Genomic DNA, 11,329 nt, shown 5'->3' on the forward strand with positions numbered 1-11,329 from the left:
AAAATGCGAAAATTGCTAAAACTATAGAAAGCAGTGAATGAAAAAAAAAGAACACTCATCTTTTATTTACTTTAATTACAAGCTAAAATATAAACCTTGGTTGTAAAAAAACAAAGTTGTCCTTTAAGCTAATCATCTGAGCTGGGGTTAGGGTTAGGGTTAGACCCCCGACCCCCAGTTTGGGAACCACTGGCCTACAGTATAAATCAGGGGTCTTCAACAGGGGGTCCGGGACCCCTAGGGGGTCCTCAGAGTTACTACAGGGGGTCCGCCAAATCTTTGTGTGATATGATTTTTTTTTACCTTAACCACTTGAACCCTAGCATCCCTTTTATGAGAAAACAAATAGAAGAAAATAGCAGATCTACAAGCTCACAACGCCTCGCGCAAAATGTACTTGACTCTCTCATTTCAAGTTTTCAAATCTTTTGAAAATAGCAGATCTATAAGCTCACAATCGCGACGCATTGTGAGTTTGTAGATCTGCTATTTTCAAATGGTCGAAATGTATATAGGGCTGAAGTAATGTATGTTTTGTCAAATCTACAAAGTAACTAGTCAAATAATTGTATTGGAGTAGTACAAGTACAAGTACAATATCTGCCTCTGAGATGCAGTGGAGTAGAAGTAAAAGTACTGGGGAAAAAAGTGCTCCAGTAAAGTAAAAAATACCTCAAAATTGTACTCAAGTACAGTACTTGAGTACTTAGTTACTTTCCACCACTGCTTTTCCCTGTTGTACAGCTCTTAAGGGACGACTTCACCACTTTTCAACATATCTTCATATAATAGGTCCTCACTAATGCTCATGATAAAATTGTACCATTTTTTCTAATCAGTCTGTGTCTCAGAGGAGGGCTGTAGACAGTTCAGAAACCCGTCTACCAGTGACATCATCGATGGGGAATCCAAGCTAATAGAAACTGCAGGCTTTGTATTCCTGGAAAGTTGCAATGCAATAATAGATCCCATTTTCCTCGCCTTAATAAAAATCTGAATAAAAAAATTGTAATCCTGCCTAACGATGATGTCACTGGTAGACGGGTTTCTGGACTGTCCACAGCCCTCCTATGAGACACAGACCAAGTAGAATTTTTTTTTATAATTTTATCATGAGCATTAGTGAGGACCTATTATATGAAGATATGTTGAAAAGTGGTGAAGTCGTCCTTTGATAACCTTGCTTTTTCCCCAACTTCTCTCCCCACACACACACAGGCGACTCGCTGAGCGTCCACAACGGGAGGAAGTTCTCCACTCTGGACCGGGACCAGGACAGTTCTGGTTACCACTGTGCCAGAAAGTACCTGGGGGGGTTCTGGTACTCCAACTGCTTCTCCTGCAACCCCAACGGGCTGTACCTGTGGGGGGACGACCACACGCACTTCGCCATTGGCGTCACGTGGTACACGTGGAGAGACTACGCCTCCCTGAGGGCTGTCAGCATGAAGATCAGACCGTTTGTCCAGAGAGAAGAACAGAACGACATACACACCACTATTCCCTGAAGTCTGCTATTAGCCAGTGGTGGGAAAAAGTACTCAAATTCTTCTTTACTTCAGTAAAAGTACCAATACTGCAATATAAAAACACTCTGTTTCAAGTAAAAGTTCAGAATTCAAAATTTACTTGAGTAGCCTAAGAGTTCCAAAGTATTGGCATCAAAATGTAGCCTACTTAAAGTTCCAAAAGTAAAAGTACTAAAATGTTTGAAAATAGCAGATCTACAAGCTCACAACGCGTCGCGATGCGACGCGTTGTGAGCTTGTAGATCGTCTATTTTCAAATAGCCTAGGTATAAAATTAGGGCTGAAGTGGTTAATGTATGTTTTATAATGTAATAATTTATATCTGCAAAGTAACTAGTAACTAAAGTTTTCAAATAATTGTAGTGGAGTAAAAGTACAATATTTGCCTCTGAGGTGTAATGGAGTAGAACTGAAAGTGTTGGAAATTGGAAATAGTAAAAAAAGTAAAAAATACCTCAACATTGTACTTAATTAAGTACAGTACTTAAGTAAATGTAGCCTACTTAGTTACTTTCCACCACTGCTATTAGCACACTGGCTCCCAGAACCTTTTAGCTCCAGAGACCCAAAAGAAAGATTTGATGTCTCCCCAGGACAGATAATAGTGAAAATAGCAGATCTACAAGCTCCTAACGCGTCGAAACGCGATGCGTTAGTAGCTTGTAGATCGGCTATTTTCCACTAAGCCTACTTGTTAAACATTTGCTTGTCCCATGAGAGAGGAGGAGAAAAAAAATATCAAGATTTTCAACCAAAAAACAGAGAAACGTGATGAGATACGTGTTCCTTTTATTGCACATTGAGATACAGACTGTTTTATGCCTCTTGCTTGTGACCCTTTGACCCTGCTGCTATAGGATAAGATGCTGTATCTGCACACATTGTACCTTTAACCCTGCTGCTAGAAGATAAGCTATTGTACCTGTCTAAGACGAGACCTTAAAGGGATAGTTCACCCATTTTCTATCGATTAGTCACCCCATGGAGACTTGAATTCAGGGAAATTTCTTTTTTCTTTTTGTCGCATTCCTAAGCCGATCATTTGATGACCAGCGGAACCGGTAGGCACTGGCAGCGGTTCCGGTAAGAGAAACAAAGGAGACTCTTTGTGTCTCCTACCGGAACCGCTGCTGGTCATCAAATTATTGGCTTAGGAATGCGACGAAAACTAAAAACAAATATCCATGAATTCATGTCTCCATGGGGTGAAAAAAAAAGTCATGTTGGGGGTGAACTATCCCTTTAATCCATAACTCTTATTTCTATTTCATCCAGTATTCTCCCGGTTCTGATTCTTGACTGTAATCTGGATTAAACCATCATGTGAACTTTGAATTCTTGCCTGATCGCTTCTGAGTTATTACCACATGTTCTGAGTTAGTGATTTACAACACATGACGACGATACAGATTATAGACTTTTTATTGTAAAATATTATGTTATGAGTCAAACTAATTCACTTGATGCTATCTCTATTTTACAATGACAGATTAAAAAAAAACATCTAACTAAAACATGTTTGCCCTTTGACCATGTGATAAAATACATTTTGTTATATATCCATTCATAAATCCAGTATTTTCTGTATGACTTATTTATGTTCTAATCTGTCCATTAACAGGCAAGACTTTGGTGTCAACTTGGCCACAGGCATAACTTCACAATGTCACCAGCCACATTAATTAATTAGCTGTTTGAAAGAGAAAAAGATGATTCAACAACGTTCAGTCAAGGGCCAAGTGACAAAAGCACTGAATGACACAGCAGAAATGTTGGAATATGTCTGTTATTGTCTTAAGATGAAAGGCAGAGTGACAATACTGTATGATGATGTCACCAAGAGACAAATACAGGAGCAGCTCCATAGATTAGTGTCTCTCAAAGTGGGGTCCGGGGACCCCCAGGGGTCCTTTGCTATTAAAAAAATCACACCCAGTGTGAAGTGGGCGGTGTGGTCACAGTGGTCATCACAGTGATGGAAGTGTTTAAGTTCACTTAAAAAAAAACATTATTGTTTTTTTTAAGTCCATACTGCTATTCATAGGGCTGCACATGTGTCATGTGTTTCGCTAGCCAATCACAGTCCTGAATTTGCAAAGTCAGCCAATCACATTACAGCTAGTGGTGATGACACTAGCTGTAATGTGATTGGCTGACTTTGCAAAAGTATAGATTTGCATTGACTGTGGAAGGGTTAGGGTTGTAGACTGCGTTGGTCAGTGTCCAAACCTCACTTATAGGGGGCGGTTACACCGCCCCAAAAACAGCAGATCAACAAGCTCACGGTGTGTCACATCTATTATTTTTGAAATCTTCAGAAAAATATCTAAAATGTTTGAAAATATTTTACATTAATCTTCTCTTCTGGGGGTCCCTGGCACAAAACATTTTCAGATGGGGGTCCACGGCCAAATATATATCATTTCGGGGTCCTTGACATGAAAAGGTGTGAGAACCCCTGCCATAGATGGTAAATTCAAAACATGAATGGCTCTTTTCACCAGAACCTTCCATAAACTGAAACCTCCCACAACCTGTGAAGTTCTGAGTTTTTGTTTGTTTAATGTTTACATTATAACCAGAACCAGGGAGGTACTTCATAAAAAACAAATAATAATACTAATTAATACAAAAAAGAAAATGATAATGTATCACTGGCCCTTTAAGGAAAGTGCATAAAGAGGGGTGGCCAGGTTTGTGGCCTCCTGTCTAGCCAGAAGCCTGGCTTGAGTGTTTGTGAGAAAGACCTGCATGGAGGCATGAGGGGTACAGACTAATTCTCTGTAAGACAATGTTAAACAATTGACAAGTTTTTTATAACTCATTGTAGCAATAGTATATATATATAAGAGTTTAGATAGGCTGACAATATTAGGCCTGTTGTTAATTATACTAATATATATCTGTATTTCCAGAAGCTTCCAGGTCCTTTGAGCAGCAGTACCCTGTGGCTGTGCAGGCCTATATCAATGGGAGCCATGGGCATATATGGACTCATTGGGTATGTTTGTTATTTTGCTGTGTTTTGACATCTTGCTATAGGGGCCTAATGTCTGGGATGAATTGTTGGAGGGTTGGTCTAATGCTTATAATATTTGATTTTTTTGTAGGAGCTGAACTAACCATCACTGTTTTTCCCACCGTGCCATATATATATACTATTTAGACTGGGTTTTTGCTATTGGACTGTGTGCAATAGGGTTGACTGAGGACAGAGCTGGGCCATTAAGTAGCATTGCATGAGTTTGATTTTGGTTTTGCGTATTTGTATCTTGTTTTGATTTGCTTATTTACTTTATTTGGTTTTGCATTATTTGGATTTTATTTGTTTAAATTCTGTATATTTAGTTTAGAGGCCCAAGTAGGCCCTGAAGCCCTTACCCTTATTGCCCCTTTGTCTCTTGGGTTTAGTCCCTTTGCAGAACTCCAGTAATACTAACCGCTTTCTTCCTTTCTGTATTTTAACCTGACTATTTTTTATACCAACTGTTTGAATAAACTTGACACATTTGATACATCAGCCTCTGGTTCTGTTCATTCTGAACCCGTACCTTTCTGGGGAACCTTACCTTGTTCAGTCCTATATGTATATGTGTGTATGTGTGTGTGTATATGTATGTATGTATATACAGTACATGGTTAATGTGTTTAAAGGATCCCTCACTCCTATATGTGTGTGTGGCGTAGTCATTGCTTTATATAGCCCTGCTACACTAAGATCTAGTCGACACACACTATCAGCTTGGAGATCAGCTATTTTTGCTATTTCCGAAAGAACAAGTTCTGAGTTGTGAACATATCATTAAGCTGCCCTGAGAGCAGCAAATTAACATTGTTGCATGTGTAGAAGGATTTAAGCTGCCCTGAGACCAGCATTGAGAAACTGCCCCCAGAGCAGCAAATTCATGTTGTTGTATGTAGTATAGCTCCTGAGCAGGGCGCACATGAGGTTCTGAGAAGAACCCTATTTTAAACCGAGCCGTTGCGTATGGAAACACATCCAGAACCTGTGAAATACACAGTTCACTTAACTCATTCCCTGCCTAGAACGACTAAAACGACTTCTGTCCATAAGCCATGCCTGCCTAGAACGACTAAAACGACTTTTTAAAAAATTTAAAAAATATATTTTTTTTTTTTTTTTTTTTTTTTGGATTTTTTTTTTTTTTTTTGATCCAAAGACCAAGGAGATATGATTTTTCGAAGATATAGACTCCCATCCACTTCCTTGTTAACTTAAAACTTAAAAATTCTGTATCTCGGCTCCTGAGTACTTTTTTTTTTTCAATGAAAAATATGGCAGTGTTCAAACGCGGGCAGAAATAATTCTGGCAGTGAATGAGTTAAGTTCTAGAACTGGAAAAGAGCCACATGATATACTAATGGAGCAATTCCTTGAACACTATGACATTTTCTGGACGCATACATTCAAGCAGAGCTCATTTGAATGTAATATACTGTGTTCAGTGTTAAATGGATGGAGCTCATATAAAATCTTAATGCTCTGATGTCCAGCATTCCAGCTAGGGATTTAATATCATGTGGATAGCAGCATAGCACAATATAACTGTTTTAGCATGGATTTAGCATTTAGTTGAAATGGTGAAAGCTCTTATGGGTCCATATAAATGTACTGTGGGTGTAGAATGCAATCAGACCTGTAGAGGGCAGACTTGACCTGCTGCAGTATTATGACATTGGAGTACTGGAGGTGGTGTTGCAAAATAAAATCACACCCAGTATTCAGTAAGTCGTGTCTTTGGTGAGTTTATATATTTTTTTGCCTTATTGCTGAGTCCCTACTGCCTTATGCAGCCTTATTACTGAGTCCCTACTGCCTTATGCAGCCTTAATAGTCATCATTTGTTATAAACGTTTTTGGTGAAATGATTAAGAAATATATAGTTTTGTTTTGGATCAGTTTAATTTATTTTTCTTAAACATTTTTCTTAAATCTGCAAACTGTTAATAAGGTATTCAAATCAATCAATTCAAGTAGTTTCTATGCATAATCTTTAAATCGTTTTTTTTCTTTTAAAAAATAATTGAAATTTGTTCAGTTCTGTCAGTAAACTTAATTGTTTCATATTTCCCATCATTTTATATTGGTAGACATTCAGTAGGTTAGAGTTGAGACTATTGTGAAATAATGCATTTTATTGTCATTATGTTGAGCCTCAAACCTATTTGTCCTGCCCTTAAAGGGCCGCGTCATAGGTCAATAGGAGACTCATTGGGCCCTATTTTGCACAACTTAATTACCAGGTCGAATGACTTACCTGGAGGCGTGGCCAATGCTGTTTGGCCCCTAGCGAAACAGCATTGGCCACGCCTCCAGGTCTCAAGTTAAGTCACATGATCACTGATACTATTAAGACGCACAAAATAGGGCCCACTCCATTCAAGGCTTCACGGTGTGTGTAATTGAAATAAAATGAGTCATTATTTTGGGTGAACTACTCCTTTAAAGTTGGACAGTCAAGCAGTCAACAGGCTTATCACATAGACACCGGCGGTCATCCAATTACACTCTTACATCATCCACCCACAATGATCTAATATTAAATGCAGTGGTCACTGGCTGAGGACGGGGGGGGGGGCTGGTCTTGACCCTGTGCAACAGGTGCTGGGGGGTCCAGGATGAATGTCACTGAATGTCCCCGTCCACAGGGACCACACCGCATGGGGTCACAGAGTGATCACAGCACGTGTTCACTGTCTCAGCATTACCTAATATCAGCCCTCATTTAACCCATTAAGACCTGAGGCCCATTCTACAAAATGCCTTCTGAATCGCTGGTTCTCAAGCGTTTTTGGGCCAAGGACCCCCAGAATGTATATGTATTTGGCCTTTGACCATGTATCTGAAAATGTTTTGTGCCAGGGACCCCCCTGAATAATATATTCAACATCGTTCAAATACTTTCAATATTTTTCAAAAATAGCGGATGTACAAGCTCGCTGTAAGCTTGTACATCTGCTTTTTTTGTGAACCACTGTTCTAAACCAATGTTCTGAATCCTGAGTATATGTTACTAAAATATGAAATGAAACGAATGCTTTCCCTGTTTTAATGAGTTAACAACACACACACACACACACTGAGACACGCACGCATGAAGGAAGCTTGGAATGAGGTGATTGGCACCTGTATATGTGCACTCATTCGCTGCGTGCATGCACACGTGTGTGCATTTGTCTCGTGTGTGTGTGTGTGCATGCGTGTATAGTTATATATAAATATATTGTTAGAGTGTGCCAAACCAACATTATGCTGCACGTATGAGTGGGTGACAAAATAACCCTCCTTGAATCTTGAAATACACACAAACACACAGACTTTACTTTACTTGTTTATCTAGACGGCATATTAACGCAAAACCTGGAGCACCTGTTCGTTGTTATACCTTTCAATCTGCCAAACCAAAGTGCAGTAACTATGTTTTTGGACACACCGACTTATTTGTGTATCAAAAAGCCTTCTTGATTTTGGGGGATAAACAATTACCGCAAGAACAAATGTACAATTAGTGTAATATCAATTATATGCCGATATCTCATTCGGCTGACCAGTTGAATCACTTTTATACCAATTTTTCAGTCTTGTTTTCCCCCGTAGTTACTGCACTTTGCCTTGGCAGGGCTGTTGCTATATATACAGCAAAAGTTTTGAATTAAAATCTGATTTTTTTCAGAAAACTTAGGTCAGGATTTAGAAGGCGTTTTCTCTGCCTCAGGTCTAAATCAGTGGTTCTCAAAGTGGGGTCCGGGCACCCCCAGGGGTACTTGAGGGGGTTCCAGTGGGTCCCCATCTAAATGATGGATAGGAACCAAATGGACCCTTACGTGACGGGTCCATTTGGTTCCATTTGTACAATCTCAGATCAAATTAACATTGATTTTACAATATAAATTGGGGCCCCAGGGATAGAAATGCCATTAAATGGGGGTCCGTAGCCTAATGCATGTCAAACTGGGGGTCCTTGAAATTATTATTTGTTACGGCTAGAGCCGTATGGGGCCCTCTTATGGGGGTCCCTGGCTTATCTTTTCAAATGGGGGTCCGCGGGCCAATAAGTGTCAATTTGGGGGTCCTTGACATGAAAAAGTTTTAGAACCACTGGTCTAAATGGTTTAATGAACAATACATACATATAAGTATATCAATGTAATGTACATTTACCACGGGGGTCTTTGGAGTCTCGATTATTTCTGCATCAGGCCGCTGCAATCCGTTTCATAGTTGTGGCCTGTTGAATGTGAACAGGAACGGAGATAAAGCCATTTTCCCCACAGGAAATATTATTTATTTTATAAATGACGTCAATTCTGGGTCTGTCGTCGAAAACCACGGAAAACCCCAAACTGGTCAAACTGGTGCTTGGCACTGTGGACCAAGTCAGTGGCGTGCACAGACATTTTGAGGGGCAGGTGCTGAAGTAAATTATACTTTTTTTTGTTTACTTGGTCTGCTCTTTTTTCCCTCTACACCTATACCTCTTTACCAAAAATAGCAGATCTACAAGCCCTGTGGGCTTGTAGATCTGCTATTTTTGGCTAAAGTTCTCCTCAGAAAAGGGATGCTAGGTTTCGAGTGGTTATGGTAAATAGAAAAATCATTTCACATAAAGATTTGGCGGATTTAACTCTGAGGACCCCCCTAGGGATCCCGGACCCCCTGTTGAAGACCCCTGCTGTAAACTCTTTTTCTTTTTTTCAAAAGGGCACTTCTGGTCAAGAGGGCAAAGGGCAGGCGCTCTAGCGCCACCTAGAGTCTATCTGTGCACGTCCCTGGACCGAGTGCTCAACTGACGAGTGTACTCGTCCGTCCATGGCAGTCAAAGAGTTAATGGGCTAAAGTAAGTTACACGCATGTTACACGCTCTGGGCATGACATCCCCAATTCCTAAGGCCCAATTCCTAAGGAGTCAGGGGGGGGGGGGGGGGGGGGATGTTGTTGGATGACCACTCAAGGCCCTTCTCATGTTTCTGACAGGCGGGGGGGGGACACAGGTAAATTTAGTAAGTGTCTGACCACCACACTCACCCCTCAGACACTTGACACACACTCACAGAGAGACAGAGAGAGAGGACACACACTCTACACCTTGTATTTTGCCTTCTATTCGGGCCTCACCACATCTCTACCATGGGACACCAACCAGACTTTTTTCACGTTGGTTAAATCTGTTTGGTAGAGCGAGGTTGTAGTTGATAGTCGACACCGTAGAGAGAGCGAGAGAGAGAGAGAGAGAGAGAGACGGCAAGGATATCCACGGCTAGGATTTCCCCGGGCGATGGGATCATGACAGAGGAAGACTTTGCAGTGCTCCATGAGGCTGAGCAGCACGATGGCGCTGACAACACCTGGAGCTGGGTACTGTACTGTACTGTACACGCTAAATCAGTGCTTTTCAACCTTTTTCATGCCAAGGACCCCTAAATTGATATACATTTGGCCGCGGACCTCCATCTGAAAATGTTTTGTGCCAGGGACCCCCAGAAGCAAAGATATCAGTTAATTTTCGCTTTAAAAAATATAAATATTCAAAGGATTTGCACACTTTTTCAAGGTTTTTCAAAAATAGCAGATCTACAAGCTCATCGCGGTGCCGCGCTATGAGCTTGTACATCTGCTATTTTTGAATAGCCCAAAGCTGAGTGGTTAAAAATTGATTGTGACGCTATTAACTAATTTTGCTGGGGACCCCTGGTACTCCCTCAAGGACCACTAGTGGTCCCCGGACCACTGGTTGAAAACCACTGCACTAAATGTTCCATCTGTACCTCTGGGTTGAATTCTAGGTTCAAGGTTACTTTCATTTGTCTCCCTCGGGAGAAATGTTGTCTTTGATTAACTAAAGCTAAAGATTCTGCTGTGCATTTGGATGTGTTCAACAAGTGATTAGTGTCCACGTTTTTGTGGCTTTGTGTCTGCAGAAGTATGTAGTATACTTCAAAGTTTGCATAGAAGTATGCTTAGAAGTTAGAATTATGCATAAAAGTATGCATAAGGAGTAGAATCATGCGTAGAAGTGGAAGTATGTGTTTTGGGTGCAGAGCAAAATCTCATGAAGATGGAGAATGTTGGAGCCAAATTACACAACTTTCTGTTTATTGTGTTTTATTGTATTTAAATGAGTGGTGCACATAGGTTGTGGCCTTGGTAGTCATGACGATGGATGACGTCATGCCATCCATTTAAAGGGGGATGCGGGTGGTTCTAATGTATACCTATGGCAGTGGGTGATGGGAGCCAAGTGTGTAATGGGGGAAGGCTGTGCCATGTCATGCCGAGTGTTGCTGGCGGCAAAGTGAGCTTTTTGCCATGCTATCTTAACCCACTCAATCTTTGTCATTTTAGACTTATTTGGCTATTCAAAAATAGCAGATATACAAGCTCATAGCGCGGCAGCGTAGATCTGCTATTTTTGAAAAATCATGAAAATGTGTGCACATTTTTAATAGCCAAAGAAATCTAAAATGACATGGCTTTTGAACTACGATTTGCCGATGGTCAATAAATGGATCGACACATATCCAAAGACATACAACTTGCTTTGGACATTTGAATGTATATGTGACACGTCTGATTCAAGTCAACCCGGTTAGCCCTCACAGTAGTAGGCTATTATAGGTTAAAGACTCTACTACGGTGTATTTGAGGTTTATATTGGACATGCTTCCTGACCTTGTGTTCTCTCCACTAACACATGTATAAAACCGTATAGCTGAATTATAGCATGATGGACCGCTGGATGTCCGGATGGTGTGTCAAGTGTTAGAGGTTTGATTCTGGC

The 11,329-nt window shown here is 40.6% G+C and overlaps 2 protein-coding genes across 3 annotated transcripts in view; both read left to right on the forward strand.

The window, feature by feature from the left end:
- LOC311063048 (microfibril-associated glycoprotein 4-like) overlaps positions 1 to 1,508 on the forward strand; it is a gene marked incomplete at both ends in the record, with an annotated part of 7,222 nt that extends 5,714 nt beyond the window's left edge. The window contains one exon of the mRNA XM_084082262.1: positions 1,219 to 1,508. Coding sequence (XP_083938388.1) covers positions 1,219 to 1,508 — 290 coding nt within the window. The remainder of the gene's footprint in view (positions 1 to 1,218) is intronic.
- Positions 1,509 to 9,599: 8,091 nt separating this feature from the next.
- Positions 9,600 to 11,329, forward strand: part of LOC311062710 (phosphatidate phosphatase LPIN1-like) — a 30,388-nt gene continuing 28,658 nt past the window's right edge. For both annotated transcript variants that reach the window (XM_084081921.1, XM_084081920.1), the window contains exon 1: positions 9,600 to 9,906. In XM_084081921.1, coding sequence (XP_083938047.1) covers positions 9,835 to 9,906 — 72 coding nt within the window. In that variant the 5' untranslated portion in view covers positions 9,600 to 9,834. The remainder of the gene's footprint in view (positions 9,907 to 11,329) is intronic.

This window comes from Gymnoscopelus microlampas, assembly GCF_963454915.1.
Source record: "Gymnoscopelus microlampas genome assembly, chromosome: 16".
Taxonomy (NCBI): Eukaryota; Metazoa; Chordata; class Actinopteri; order Myctophiformes; family Myctophidae; genus Gymnoscopelus; species Gymnoscopelus microlampas.